General features: G+C 45.6%; 1 protein-coding gene across 3 annotated transcripts in view; it reads right to left on the bottom strand.

The window, feature by feature from the left end:
- Positions 1-1,041: 1,041 nt before the first annotated feature.
- Positions 1,042-15,415, bottom strand: part of si:dkeyp-72e1.9 (syntaxin-binding protein 4) — a 151,425-nt gene continuing 137,051 nt past the window's right edge. For all 3 annotated transcript variants that reach the window (XM_042001208.1, XM_042001226.1, XM_042001215.1), the window contains exons 18-21: positions 11,112-11,228; positions 10,381-10,430; positions 10,168-10,293; positions 1,042-1,932 (exon numbers count right to left, since the gene is read on the bottom strand). In XM_042001208.1, the coding sequence (XP_041857142.1) occupies positions 1,890-1,932; positions 10,168-10,293; positions 10,381-10,430; positions 11,112-11,228 (336 nt within the window). In that variant the 3' untranslated portion in view covers positions 1,042-1,889. The remainder of the gene's footprint in view (positions 1,933-10,167; positions 10,294-10,380; positions 10,431-11,111; positions 11,229-15,415) is intronic.

Consider the following 15,415-nt stretch of genomic DNA (forward strand, 5'->3'; position numbering starts at 1 on the left):
ACCCCGTCTATCTGTGACCTATTACCCCGTCTATCTGCCACCCCATCACCTCGTCTATCTGTGACCTATCACCCCATCTATCTGCCACCCCGTCACCTCATCACCTCGTCTATCTGCCACCCCATCAACCCGTCTATCTGCGACCCCATCTCCCCGTCTATTTGTGACCTAACACCCCGTCTATCTGTGACCTATCACCCCGTCTACCTGCAACCCCATCACCCCGTCTATCTGCGACCTAACACCCCGTCTATCTGTGACCCCATCACCCCGTCTATCTGTGATCTAACACCCCGTCTGTGACCTATCACCCCGTCTATCTGCGACCCCATCACCCCGTCTATCTGCGACCCCATCACCCCGTCTATCTGTGACCTAACACCCCGTCTATCTGTGACCCCATCACCCCGTCTATCAGGTGACCTAACCCCCCCTTCTATCTGTGACCTAACACCCCGTCTATCTGCGACCCCATCACCCTGTCTGTCTGTGACTTAACACACCGTCTATCTGTGACCTAACACCCCGTCTATCTGTGACCTATCACCCCGTCTATCTGTGACCCCATCACCCCGTCTATCTGTGACTTAACACCCCGTCTATCTGCCACCTCATCACCCCATCTATCTGCGACCCCATCACCCCATCTATCTGTGACCTATCACCCCGTTTATCTGTGAGCTATTACCCCGTCTATCTGTGACCTATCACCCCGTTTATCTGTGACCTATTACCCCGTCTATCTGTGACCTAACACCCCGTCTATCTGCCACCTCATCACCCCATCTATCTGTGACCTATCACCCCGTCTATCTGCCACCCCTTCACCTCGTCTATCTGTGACCTAACACTCCATCTATCTGCCACCCCATCACCTCGTGTATCTGCGACCTATAACCTGGTCTATCTGCCACCTTGTTTAGAAATTTTAGAATGATCCTTCTGAAAACACATCACCATGATATAAATCAGTTGGTCGTTGATTGTTAATCATTGAATTATGTTGTAATAATATAAAGAAATGTGAGACTGGGTCCGGCCATCAGATATTCCTTTAATATAAAACATAACAGAAAGAACAAGAGGCTACACCAAAGATGCAATTTGGCTGAGTTAACAGGACACATCACAGTTTCTGTCTGCAGAAATAAAATAATGTTCCACATGAAGCCTACAACGGACGTCTGCTGCGAATAACAAACACAAGCTTACACGGCTGTTGCTACGGTGACAGAAAAGCTCCTCCTCTGGATACAGGAGGCATGAAGCTGCGGATGACCCTCACTGCTCAGTTCCAACATCTTTTACAACCGTCCTTGCTGTTTACAGTAAAGTGTGAGGAAATGATATGATGGTGAAGGGTTGCTTTGTCTACATTTTGCTCAACAGTTCGTAACGTTTGCAGCAGCAAACATGGCCGAAGGCGGCGAACGATCATGATGCAGAAGTCAGAAGAGTTCAGCTTAGGATGGTCTGGTCTGTGAAAACAAGCTTTCCATCACATGCAGTGTGTGTGTCAGGTTACAAAAGAGGTCAGGGAGGAATATTAACAAAGTCTACCGCAGCATGTGTGTGTTGTGGACTCGGTCATGCAGCCCTTTAACACCACCTGCTGTAACGGTAACTATCATTTGACAGAGTCAAGGTGTCCTGCAGAGAGACGCTGAAAATGTCAGTTGAAGACACTGTGTGCGAGCTTCGGCTAAGAAACGCGACGAGTCACTGAGAACAGAGGGTGCTGATTGTTTTACGCTGTGTTCCTGTTTCCTTCAGTTGTGAAGCAACGCTGTCGCATTCTGTAGTTGATGGTGGAGAAGAACGTTGTAGGTTCAGCCTCTGTGGTGACAGAGCGGGTCCTCCTCCTCTAGTCCTTTCTGGTTCTGTGTTGCTCAGACGTGATGACCATCAGCATCTGATGTAGCTTCTGATGCTGCAGGTCGGACAGAAACAAGCAGGTAAATATAATAAATAGATCACAACTTTATCACAGATTTCCTTGTAATTTTCTTCACTCTGGTGAAGTTCTACAAAAAGTAGAAGTAAAGAAACATCTTCGTTTTAATCTCTTGAAAAACACAATTCTGAATCTCTCTCCCACAAAAAAATAAATAAATAAAAAAATAAAATAGAAATAATAAAATGGAATAAAATAAAAGTGTCTGTGTGGAGTCTGATGTAAAGATCCTAGTTGAATAACAAGTTGTGTTTTCTGAACTTTGTAGGGGAGTGGTAGCCTAGTGTTTACAGAGGTGGGCTTGGATCTGTGGAAACCTGGGTTCGAATCCCTGGTGTGCCATCAGAGGTGAACCACTGTGGGCCCTTGAGCAAGGCCCTTAACCTCTCCCAACTGCTTCCTGGGTACCCAAACATGGCCACTCACTGCTTTCTAGTACATGCAGAGATGGGTCACATACAGAGCTGAGTTTCCAGAAATGATTACGATTACTATAAACCAAACAAACTCGGGACCCACAATGTCCTGAGTCGAGGTCAGCAGCCCCCCATCCCCACTGTACAAAGTGTTGATGGAGGACTGATATTGTATTATTTTCATTTTCAATAGTAAAAAAGAAAGGAGATAAAAATAAAAAGTGAAAAAGTCTAATTTAACTGACCTTTATTGTTGAGAGACTGTATGGTGAAGGTGTAGTGAAGCACATATATTTACACTGGAACAAGATTGGTTCAAAAGTTATCAGACAGTTTAAGGGGGATAGGGAGAGCCCTCAAAAACTAGTACTGTGATGAATTACCCTTCGAAGTCAACACATCATCTTGGCTTTGCTAAAGTCATGAAAGAGACCCTGTCTCAGGAAGACATTCTAAATGTCTAAATGTTCTACTGTTCTGTGTACTGTGTTGGTTATGTTCCTTGAGTTCCAGAATAGCAAAGGGGGTACTCTCTAAAATATATATTACTCATTATCATGCTAGGAAGACACAAAACTTACTTTACTTCATATCCTATAATCAAAAGGGATTCTTAACCTAGTAAAGAGAAACAAAATTTTGGGGAGATGAAAAAGGACAAAGCAGAGCTAATTTTTCTTCAGGAAACTCAGCTAACACACCTGGAACATGCTAAACTAAATAGGCAGGGGTTTCCTCAACTTCGTTTTAATCAAGAAGAAGGAGAGAAGTAGTGTCCCTGAGCTCAAATAATTACTTTTGAGAAACTCTAAGAACATAATGATGGGGAAAGGAGATTTAGTATATTTATAAGTAGATGGGAAGGAGTGGATATCACCCAGCAAAATGTATATGCACCCCCAGGATAAATAGAGCTTCTGCAAAAACGTGTTCGGCTTAATGATAACCAGAGTACATGGCCTAGTAAAATGTGGCAGTTATTTCAGTCTCAGACTAAATCATCACTTGGATGCACCAGGTAGACCAAAAAAAAAAAAAATCAGTAAGAAACTGAGGTCACACTGTTAAGGGAAATGGGGATCTGTGACGTATGGAGGGAATCCTACAGTTAAGGATTAATCTTTTTTACTCCTTATCCACAGGCAGGATTGACTTTTCTCAGCTTGGATCACACAGTGCAAATGTGTGTTGTGGTAAGAATTCAGAATGATTAGTGTACCAGATCTTATGGACAAAAGACAAAATGGGTCATTCAGGCAATTATCAAGAACAGGTCTGAGATGTTATGTGCTAAAGCTAATTTTTACTTGTGTTAAAGTTCCATTGATACAGAGAAAGTTCACTGAGACTTTAGGGCAGCATAGTCTGCTTACAAAAATTACATCTTTTCCAGACTTTGAATGTTCATTTAAAACATTTTTCATGTTTAATAAAGACATTGGAAGAGTTTGAAAGTTTAGAATGGGGGTGATGGATATCTCAGATCACAGTTCAATCGACATGGATCTCGTTATTCAAAATGACCAAATCAAGATTTTTCTTGGAGGTTGAACTCAAACGTACTAAATTGTCAATGGCTGAACTAGAGAGTGACATTAAGAATTACTTGGAGGAAAATGATAACGGGGAGATGTCTCCATTAATGGTTTAGGATACCTGCTAAACGATAGTAAAGAGAAAGATTATTGCTAAGATGGCTCTCCAGAAGAGGAGGAGACAAGAAAAATTAAACACTTTGGAATCAGAATTAAAGAAAATAAAAAATGAGAACCAAAACAGCACTCAGAAAATTAAAGAATTAAAAAGCCAAATTAACGACCTATACCTTACAGATATTTAGAAAAAACTCTTCTTGAAACAAAACTATTATGAAATATATCAGTAAGCCTGCTAGCATATAAATTATGGAAACATCAGAGAGTTTGATGTAAAATCAGAAACCCAATATTTCTCCTCTTCTCCTGAAAGTATTTAACCACATTCTCCACACGGGAGACACTCCTCCTCCTGGAAAGAAGGTGTTATTGCATTTAGCCCAAAGGATGGAAAAGATAAATAAAGGCCATTTTGCGTAATCAGGACGATAAGCTGTTTACTGGGATTATGGCTAGAAGACTCGAAAATATACTTCCCCATAATCTTCATCTGGACCAAACCGGCTTTATATGGCAAAGACAGACGAGGGATAATGTTAGAGTAACTAACTGGGCTTAGACACAGAAAATTCAGGAGACTGGTCTTTCATCTACAGCATCTTGACTAGCTTTAACTTTCATGACAATTTCATTCACACAATTAGGGTGTTATACAAAAGACCAGAAGAGGAACTGAAACAGCAAGATTTAACAAATCATAACTTTTATAGATTCCTACAGTCAAGACATCACATAGAAGGAATGCTTAGCAGAAAGGACTGGATCAGGTGTTCTGAAGGTCTTTTGGATGGCATAAAAGTCAGTCCTGGAGGTTAAATACATCTCTAAATTATATGTTGGATTACAGGATTTGAGAGGAGACAATTCAGCATGTACAAAGGGAAAATGGGAAAAGAATGGACAATTTACAATGCAGCTCGCAACATGGGCAAGCACTTCTCTATTATGGACATACTTTGATGGAAGAACACCAAACAAATTTCCACAGAAGAAGTTTGTGTGTTGGAGATCCTGTGGTGAAGAAATTACAAACCAGTTCTGTATAGTTTGGTCTTGTCCACTAATTCAGCAGCATTGGAGTGGAACATGGACAATAATGGGTAAAGAAATGAAAGATGACAACTCCTGTCTCTTCAAAGATTTTTGGGCCTGAGGCCACAGACTGTAAAAGATCTGCCAATAAACACGTGTTTGATGTGTTATTAATAGCTAAAGCACTTACGAGGAAGTGGATGTCAGCGGTCTCCCCCAGAAATGAAGACTGGATTAGTGTGGTGCATGATATTTATGTGATGGAAAAACCGACTTGTTTTGAGACAAATCGTGGACACGTCTAAACTACTGGAACCCCTGCATCACATATGTATTATCTTTCAGATTTGATTTTACACAGGTACTACTTTCAGCAATTATGAACCCCCCCCCTTTAAAGCAACTCAGAGTTAAATTTATGTCATTTTTCTTTGTTTGCCTCTTGAATTTTTGTTATTTTGATTGTTCATGTGTAACTGAAAACACTGCACCCGGGTGGTTATTTATGTACACTGTCAAATCATTTGTGTACACTTGAATAGAATTAAATAAAAAAACTAATAAAATAAATAGGTGCCCACTGTACTGCATGAAAGAGTGTGTTTGTGTGTGCTCTGGTTTATAGCTTGGAGACTCCAAACAAACCTATTAATATTAGACATATTCCAGGATACAAGTGTATTGTTTCAGCCAATCCATCCATCCATCCACCTATCCATCCATCCATCCATCCATCCATCCATCCATCCCATCCACCCACCCACCTATCCATCCATCCACCCACCTATCCATCCATCCATCCATCCATCCATCCATCCACCCATCCATCCACCCACCAACCCGCCACCACCAACCATCAGCTTAAGAGACATTTCACAGTGTGATTCTTTGTTTCACTCCAGGGAATGTGGTTTTCCCATTCACAGCAACGCTCTGCAGGTAACAAACAAGAAAACCCAATTTTTTTTGTTTCTGGGCAGAATGTTCTTCTTATAATTAATTCAATAATATAGTTTGACCTCATGCTGTCAACACTAAAAACAGGAGATGACCTCGGAGGGTGACGCTATGTTCAAATTAGTTTATCCAGAATCACAGAAAGGACAAGCTGCTGCCAGCCTCAGAAACCTGAGCCTACATTTGGTAAGAAATAAATATTTTATTATAGATATCACTGACAAAGACAAATGTTGTAAATGAATAAAATAATGTTTATAAAAAGAAACACTTATAATATTTAGTATTATAAAACTTAAATTTACTTTATAAATGATGTAAGCTGTGCAGAAACAAAGTGCAGTAACATTATAAACTGGTTTTTAGGGCATGTCAATGAGCTGATGGGGCTTCTCTTCACATTGGTGGATGAGCTGGAGAAGGTTCCAGTTCCAGAAGACCTCAGTCCCAGTGTGAGAGGCCACCAAAGGTGACACTTCAGTCAAGGACCCCCACACCCCAACGTAGCTCCCATCCAGATCAGGAAGTTCCTGCCGTATCCGGGGGATGACCACCCCAAGGTTTCCCCAACACCAGCTAGCAAAGCTGCGGTACGCCAGATACCAGCAGCGACTGCAGGGAAGAACTTTATACCAGATGTAGAAAGCTATCCCGGACAGTGGGGCACAGTGGAAATAATATTCTATTGATATGGCTTATTTTTTTTTCATTTGCACAGGAAAAAAATCTTTTCTATTGTTCTACTGTTACAATCTGAAACTGCCGAGTCGCTGCTGGTTGCTGAGTCACTGCTGATAGCTGAGTCACTGCGAGTGGCCGAGTTGCTGTGGGTTGCCAAGTTTTTGCTGGTTGCTTAGGCGCTGTGGGTTACCGAGTTGCTGTGGGTTGCTGAGTCGCTGTGGGTTACCTAGGGTTGCTGAGTCGCTGTGGTTGCCGAGTTTCTGAGTTGCTGTGTGTTGCTGAGTCACTGCAGGCTGCCGAGTCGCTGCTGGTTGCCGAATCGCTGCTGGTTGCCGAATCGCTGCTGGTTGCCGAGTCGTTGCTGGTTGCTGAGTCGCTGCTGGTTGCCGAATCGCTGCTGGTTGCTGAGTCGTTGCTGGTTGCTGAGTCGCTGCTGGTTGCCGAGTTGCTGCAGGCTACTGAGTCGCTGCTGGCTGCTGAGTCACTGCTAATGGTTGAGTCACTGCGAGTTGCTGTGGGTTGCCAAGTTGCTGTGGCTTGCTGAGTTGCTGCGGGTTGCCGAGTTGCTGCGGGTTGCTGAGTTGCTGTGGGTTACCACGTTCCTGCTGGTTGCTGAGTTGCTGTGGGTTACCAAGTTGCTGAGTTGCTGCAGGTTGCCGAGTTGCTGCGGGTTGCTGAGTTGCTGTGGGTTACCACGTTCCTGCTGGTTGCTGAGACGCTGTGGGTTACCAAGTTCCTGCTAGTTGCTGGGTCGCTGTGGGTTACCAAGTTCCTGCTAGTTGCTGGGTCGCTGTGGGTTACCAAGTTCCTGCTTGTTGCTGAGTTGCTGTGGGTTGCCAAGTTCCTGCGGGTTGCTGGGTCGCTGTGGGTTACCAAGTTCCTGCTTGTTGCTGAGTTGCTGTGGGTTGCCAAGTTCCTGTGGCTTGCTGAGTCGCTGCAGGCTGCCGAGTTGCTGCTGGTTGCCGAGTCGCTATGGGTTGCAGAGTTGCTGTGGGTTTCTGTGGGTTGCCGAGTCGCTGCTGGTTGCTGAGTCACTGCTGATAGCTGAGTCGCTGTAAGTTGCTGAGTTGCTGTGGGTTGCCGAGTTGCTGCGACTTGCTGAGTTGCTGCGGGTTGCCAAGTTGCTGCAGGTTGCTGAGTTGCTGTGGGTTGCTGAGTTGCTGTGGGTTGCCGAGTAGCTGCTGGTTGCCGAGTTGCTGCAGCCTACCAAGTCGCTGCTGGTTGCCTAGTCGCTGCAAGTTGCTGAGTCGCTGTGGGTTGCAGAGTTGCTGCAAGTTGCTGAGTAGCTGCTGGTTGCCAAGTTGCTGCAGGCTGCCCAGTTGCTGCTGGTTGCTGAGTCGGTATGGGTTGGCGAGTTGCTGTGGGTTGGTGAGTCGCTGCTGGTTGCAGAGTTGCTGCAGGCTGCCGAGTCACTGCTGGCTGCTGAGTCATTGCTAATGGCTGAGTCACTGCGAGTTGCTGGGACGCTGTGGGTTGCCAAGTTGCTGTGGCTTGCTGAGTTGCTGCGGGTTGCTAAGTTGCTGTGGGTTACCACGTTCCTGCTGGTTGCTGAGACACTGTGGGGTTACCAAGTTCCTGCTGGTTGCTGAGTTGCTGTGGGTTGCTGAGTCGCTGTGGGTTACCTAGGGTTGCTGAGTCGCTGTGGGTTGCCGAGTTTCTGAGTTGCTGTGGGTTGCTGAGTCACTGCAGGCTGCCGAGTCGCTGCTGGTTGCCGAGTCGCTGCTGGTTGCCGAATAGCTGCTGGTTGCTGAGTCGTTGCTGGTTGCCAAATCGCTGCTGGTTGCTGAGTCGTTGTTGGTTACTGAGTCACTGCAGGCTGCCGAGTTGCTGCTGATTGCCGAGTTGCTGCTGGTTGCCAAGTCGCTATGGGTTGCAGAGTTGCTGTGGGTTTCTGTGGGTTGCCGAGTCGCTGCTGGTTGCTGAGTCACTTCTAATAGCTGAGACACTGCTGATAACTGAGTCATTGCGAGTGGCCGAGTTGCTGTGGGTTGCCAAGTTTTTGCTGGTTGCTGAGTTGCTGTGGGTTACCGAGTTGCTGTGAGTTGCTAAGTTGCTGTGGGTTGCCGAGTTGCTGAGACTTGCTGGGTCGCTGTGGGTTACCAAGTTCCTGCTGGTTGCTGAGTTGCTGTGGGTTGCCAAGTTCCTGCTGGTTGCTGAGTCACTGCTGATAGCTGAGTCACTGCTGATAACTGAGTCATTGCAAGTGGCCGAGTTGCTGTGGGTTGCCAAGTTTTTGCTGGTTGCTGAGTCGCTGTGGGTTACCGAGTTGCTGTGGGTCGCTGAGTCGCTGTGGGTTACCTAGGGTTGCTGAGTCGCTGTGGGTTGCCGAGTTGCAGAGTTGCTGTGGGTTGCTGAGTCACTGCAGGCTGCAGAGTCGCTGCTGTTTGCTGAGTCACTGCTGGTTGCTGAGTTGCTGCTGATTGCTGAGTTTCTGCTGGTTGCCGAGTCGCTATGGGTTGCAGAGTTGCTGTGGGTTTCTGTGCGTTGCTGAGTCGCTGCTGGTTGCTGAGTCACTGCTGATAGCTGAGTCGCTGCGAGTTGCTGAGTTGCTGTGGGTTGCCGAGTTGCTGCGACTTGCTGAGTTGCTGCGGGTTGCCAAGTTGCTGCAGGTTGCTGAGTTGCTGTGGGTTGCCGAGTAGCTGCTGGTTGCCGAGTTGCTGCAGGCTACCGAGTCGCTGGTGGTTGCCTAGTCGCTGCAAGTTGCTGAGTCGCTGTGGGTTGCAGAGTTGCTGCAAGTTGCTGAGTAGCTGCTGGTTGCCAAGTTGCTGCAGCCTACCGAGTCGCTGCTGGTTGCTGAGTCGGTATGGGTTGGTCAAGTTGCTGTGGGTTGCTGCAGGCTGCCGAGTCGCTGCTGACTGCTGAGTCATTGCTAATGGCTGAGTCGCTGCAAGTTGCTGTGGGTTGCCAAGTTGCTGTGGCTTGCTGAGTTGCTGCGGGTTGCTGAGTTGCTGTGGGTTACCACGTTCCTGCTGGTTGCTGAGATGCTGTGGGTTGCTGAGTTGCTGCTGATTGCCGAATTGTTCACTCTCATTTTCGGGGTCTGATTCAGGCAGTGAACACATACGGCTGTATGTTTTGTGTTGACTTAGTTTACTGCGTATTTATTTTACTTTGGTTTGTTTGTGAGTTCTGCCGGAGTTTCTATGATGAAAACAGTGCGCTCCCGACAACTACTCCTGGCAGCTGACCAATCAGAGGCAGCCTGCATCAGAGCGGAAGAGTCATTCAGCTTGTTTCTGCCAGACACAGATCTGAGGGCCAACGGAGAGGATCCATATACATACAGGGCTTTGTGAAAAATGCTGGATTGATTGCTGCCCTTGTGGACTAACATATTAAAATAAATTAGCCAGAATGAGCATAGCAAAGCCACGTCAACGTCAGAGTTGGTGAAATGTATACAGGTCATAATGAGTAATAAAAACCCATCAGAAGATAATCCCGGCTTTCTATTATCTTCTTGTTACCTTGGTCATCAGCAGCTACAGCAGTCCCTCCCTCCATCAGCGCTTTCGCCTCCACAGCCAGCTGGAAGGCGGGGTCAGGAAGCGGCGAGGGGGTGTCGGGGCTGTCTGCAGCTGGAGACGACCTGTTGCTGCTGATGGAGGTACAACACAGAGCAGGGATTACAGCAAGACCACCGAAGGCTGCAGGGAGAAATAATGAAAGATATGAGGTTTCTTACCCGCCCTCTCCACCAAACAGACTTGGCGTTGTCAGGACTTTGTGGACGTTCTGTTGAAAGATAGATTATGAAAAAGTTATTTAGGTTTTACTGGTCTTTCTCCTTATTTTGGCTTCATTCAGTATCAGATCTCTTGATCAGAAAAACTATGATGAATCCAGACTGGATCTAAATCATCTTAACATTTGGACCTGTTCTGATTGAGGCAGGTTTTCCACAGGTTAATGTTGAATCTGGTCCAGTTTTTTTTTTTTTTTTTAAGGATTTTTGGGCCATAGTGGTCTTTTTCCAGCAGTAGCTTGACAGGACAGGAAAGGGGGCCAGAAAGAGCGGGTAATGACCTGCGGAAAAAGTCCCAGCCTAGGACTTGAAACTGTGCTTGCTGCCCTGAGGAGCTGTAGCCTCGTAAATGGGGTGGCAGTTGAGCTAAATGCCATCTCAGACCCAGTACAGACTAGACTCAGAAGATCCTGGGGATCCTTTACAGTCTGCATTAAAGCAGTTTTTCCACAGGTCTGTGTTGGATCTGGTCCAGTTTTAACTGGATCCAGAATGTGAGTTTTTAGCTTTTGAGTTCTGTCTAATAAGACAGAATTATGATACAAACCAAGGAAAGCTGTAGTTTCCCACCAGCCACCAGGGGGAGGTCTGACACAGTGTGTGAACTGGAGCTGTGAGGGAATTATGCTCCTGATACGGACATACAGATATAAATGTGTGTCAGACTGTACCTGTGCAAAACCTAGCAACTTCTTGTTGGAGATCTCAAGGTGTTTCCTGCTCAGTTCTGACCTCCTCAGCTGCGAGTCGATGGTCGTCAGCCTCCTGCTCAGGTCCACCACCTCCTCCTGCCAATCACACGTAAACTCTCCATTATGCCTGTCACCGTGTGCAGACGTTACACTGGAGATATTTTGACATGATCAAAGAGGATCACTATCCAGGAATCCAGTCCATACTCACAGGGATTTATCATTTTAAAAGAGATTTGGGTAGAAAGACTGGCTTTATCATCTCGCTCCCAGCCAACAACATGGTGGCAGCTGGTTGTAGAATCAGTGAGAATCAGTGTCATTTACCACCGGAGCAGGAATTGAACTCAAAATTCTGCTTGATGGTGACAAAGCAGGTTGAATCGCTTTGCTGCTCATTTCCACTAAAATCTGAATGAATAAAAGGCTTTATGATGCAGAGTTAGCCAGCTTTCACTCACAACCAGCTTGTATTAGCTGCTGAGCATTAAGGAGTTAGACTCGTCCAACCACGTGAGTGTGTGTGTTGCAGCAGATGTCACGTTTTCTTGTCCTCCTTTTTTTCCTTTATTCTCCTGTCTCTGTCACTGGATTGTGTTTTATCGTGCAGCTGTTAGGCAGCGTGCCCGCACACAGCCGGAGGATTTACCAGCAGAAATAGAGCCACAGTTACCGGTGCTACGAAGCAGAGGAAAATGAATGTAAAGCCGTCTTTTGATCAAAGCAGGGTGAGGGTGAAAACAGGCAGAGTTCAGCAGACACTGAGAAATGCAGCTTGATGTTGTTCAGAGAGGATGAAGCAGGGCCTTCAGCTCTGAGAGGATGGAGGGAGGACAGAGGAAAGGAAGAGCTCATCTTTCAACTCCATACCATACAGTCTCTGTTAAATCTGAGTCTGCTGATGTGCTCATAGAGATGCAGGGAATAATGCCTCCATAAGTGAGCTCAGGCCTCAGCAAGATTCTTCAGTCTTTCCAGTGTGGTTGGTTTGCGATTCACGCTGCACCCAGATCAAAAACCAGGTGCACGGAAATCACATAGCAGTCTGCATTTCCAAAGAGTTTTCATTTTCAGCTGTTTTTTAAACTAAACCAGATCAAAATAACATAATATGAACAAATTAAATTATTAAATTAAATTAAATTTCGGGCAAGTGACTATATTTGATCACTTTCTAAGTAACGTCACCGCAGCTTTTCGCGCGTTTGTAGAACAACGTGGTCTGGATCAGCCAATCATCAAGGATCAAGCTCGTCACAGTTCGCGCCATTGTGCGATCTGGCCAATCAGATCAAACAAACCATGGTAAGTTTATGAAACTCACATTACGTAGTTGAAAACTAGTGCTACATGACAGCATATCTGCTGTTTGTGTTTGACTTCATTAAATCTGTGAAATTATCATGTGTAAAACAAAGTGATCATATTTGATCATACACCCTAAACAGGTAAAGGACTACTTTTAGTCATGTTTCCTAGCCCTGTTCGTCTAGTAAGCTATACTTACCAGATTTTTTATATCAAACAAACATAACTTCAGACAATATATCACAATCTTTATTTCATTACGATTTACTAAGAAATATAACCCAAATGCAGAAGTTATAAAGCTAGAAACAGTGAATGAGAGGGGTTTAAGTTTTTGTATAAAGTTTTTTAAAACTTGTTATTTTATATCCAATTTGCATTATTATTTTATTATGTTTTATACATGACATCATTATTATCAGTGCTTTTCAAGTATACAGCTTATTATCGTTCATGATTATGGTTATAGTAAAATAACATATTAAATATTATAATATCAATACATTTATTTAACATTTCTTTTGCAGATCTCAATGAAAGTATTCTAGAAAGATGAAGAAGGTTGCTGTTGTTCCAGCCCATCCGACCATCAGTGCTGTCATGTACCACCTGGGTCCACCAGGACTCACAGCTTCCTCACTACCACTCAATTATGACGTCCAATCTTGTTTGAATTCATGCTTGTGTTGTTCTTCCACTCAAATGTAAGTCGCTTTGGATAAAAGCGTCTGCTAAATGACTGTAGAATATATTTATATATTTATTTATTATAATTTTCTTTACCTGACTGTATTCCTTCCTGAGTGACTATTTTTGATCACTTCATTTCGTTTAATTTTCAGCATGAAATGAAAATTTTTAAAAAAATGTAACAGATTGTAGGTCTTGTTATATACCAGAATTATACTTTAGGGTTAAAAATGTTAATTTCAAAGTATTTCAATGAGTGCCCTATGAAAGGGTTAAATTAAATGGGTCACCCATGGTAAACAGGTCTCTAAGAGAGGGACCAGACAAAGTGCGGCTCAACAGACCCCTATGATGAATGAAAAACAATGGATCCAGGTTTCCTTTGCCCAGGCATGGGTCACTAGGACCCCTTCTGGAGCACGGAGGCAAGCGCCTGGTGGCCCCAAAATGGGGGACATCTAAATCCCCCCCACGGGTGCACCTGTACGTTGGGGGTTACCCCGGTGGACGAAAGGGCAGCCTCCCTCTGCCTTCAGGTTGGGGGACGGGTCCTGACTGTTGTTTGTTCTTATGCAGTCTAAAGCAGTTCTGAGTACCCACCCTTTCTGGAGTCCTTGGAGGGGGTGTTGGAGAGCACTCCTTCCAGGGACTCCCTCATTCTGCTGGGCGACTTCAATGCTCACATGGGCAATGACAGTGAGACCTGAAGGGGTGTGATTGGGAAAAACTGCCCCTTGATCTTGGTGTTTTGTTGTTGGAATTCTGTGCTCATCATGAACTGTCCATAACGAACACTTTGTTCAGGTATGAGAGTGTCCACATGTGCACTTGGCACCAAGCAGAATCCAGGGACCCTGGTGTGGGCTGTCCCATCTCTGGGCCTGAGGTTGCTAAGGTGGTTAAAAAGTTCCTCTGTGGCAAGGCCCCGGGGGTGGATGAGGTCCGCTCAGAGTTCCTTAAGGCTCTGGATGCTGTAGAGCTGTCTTGGCTGACACGCTTGTAGCATTGCAGGGGCAGTTCCTTTGGACTGGCAGACTAGGGTAGTGGTCCCCCTCTTCAAAGAGGGGCACCGGCAGGTGTGCTCCAACTACAGGGATATAACACACCTCAGTCTCCCCGGTAAGGTCTATTCAGGGGTCCTGGAGAGGAGGGTACGTAGGATAGCCTAACCTCGGATTGAGGAGGAGCAGTGTGGTTTTCGTCACGGTCGTGGAACAGTGGACCAGCTCTACACCCTCTTCAAGGTCTTGCAGGGGGCAAGTCTACATGTGCTTTGTGGACTTGGAGCAGGCATCTGACCGTGTCTCCCGGAGACTCCTGTGGGGGGTACTCCGGGAGTATGGAGTGCCGGACCTATTTGTACGAGCTGTCTAGTCCCTGTACGACCGGTGTCAAAGCTTGGTCCGCATTGCTGGCAGTAAATCAGAGTCATTTCCAGTGTGGGTTGGACTCCACCAATGCTGACATTTGTCACCGATTCTGTTCATAACTTTTATGGAGAGAATTTCTAGGCACAGCTGTGGTGTTGAGGGGATCCCAGGTTTGGTGGCCTCAGGATTGGGTCTCTGCTCTTTGCGGATGATGTGGTTCTGTTGACTTCATCGGGTCGTGATTTTCAGCTCTCACTGGAGTGATTCGCAGCCGAGTGTGAAGCGGCTGGGATGAGAATCAGCACCTCCAAATCTAAGACCATGGTCCTCAGCCGGAAAAGGGTGGAAGGCTCTCTCTGGGTCTGCAATAGGGTCATGCCTCAAGTGGAGGAGTTCACGTATCTCAGGGTTTTTTTTCACGAGTGAGGAAAGGATGGAGCGGGAGATCAGCAGGCGGATCGGTGCGGCGTCTGCAGTGATGCGGACTCTGCATTGGTCTGTCGTGATGAAGAAGGAGCTGAGCCAAAAGGCAAAGCTCTTGATTTACGTTCCTACCCTCACCTATGGTCATGAGCTGTGGGCAGTGACCAAAAGAACAAGATCGCGAATACAAGAGGCCGAAATAAGTTTTCTCTGTTGGGTGGTCGGGCTCTCCCTTAGAGGGGCTCAGAGTAGAGCCGCTGCACCTCCACCGTCCCACCGGGAGGTTGCCCCCGGGGAAGACCCAGAACACACTGGAGGGAAATCTGGACTTCCCTGCTTGGGCAGCTGCCCCCACAACCCAACCCGGATAAGTATTAGAAAATGGATGGATAAATTAAATTAAATTAAATTAAATTAAATTAAATTAAATTAAATTAAATTAAATTAAATTAAATTAAATTAAAAAGTGGTGATGCTCCAGGGATCAAAAGT

Source organism: Melanotaenia boesemani, chromosome 2 (genome assembly GCF_017639745.1).
Source record: "Melanotaenia boesemani isolate fMelBoe1 chromosome 2, fMelBoe1.pri, whole genome shotgun sequence".
NCBI lineage: Eukaryota > Metazoa > Chordata > Actinopteri > Atheriniformes > Melanotaeniidae > Melanotaenia > Melanotaenia boesemani.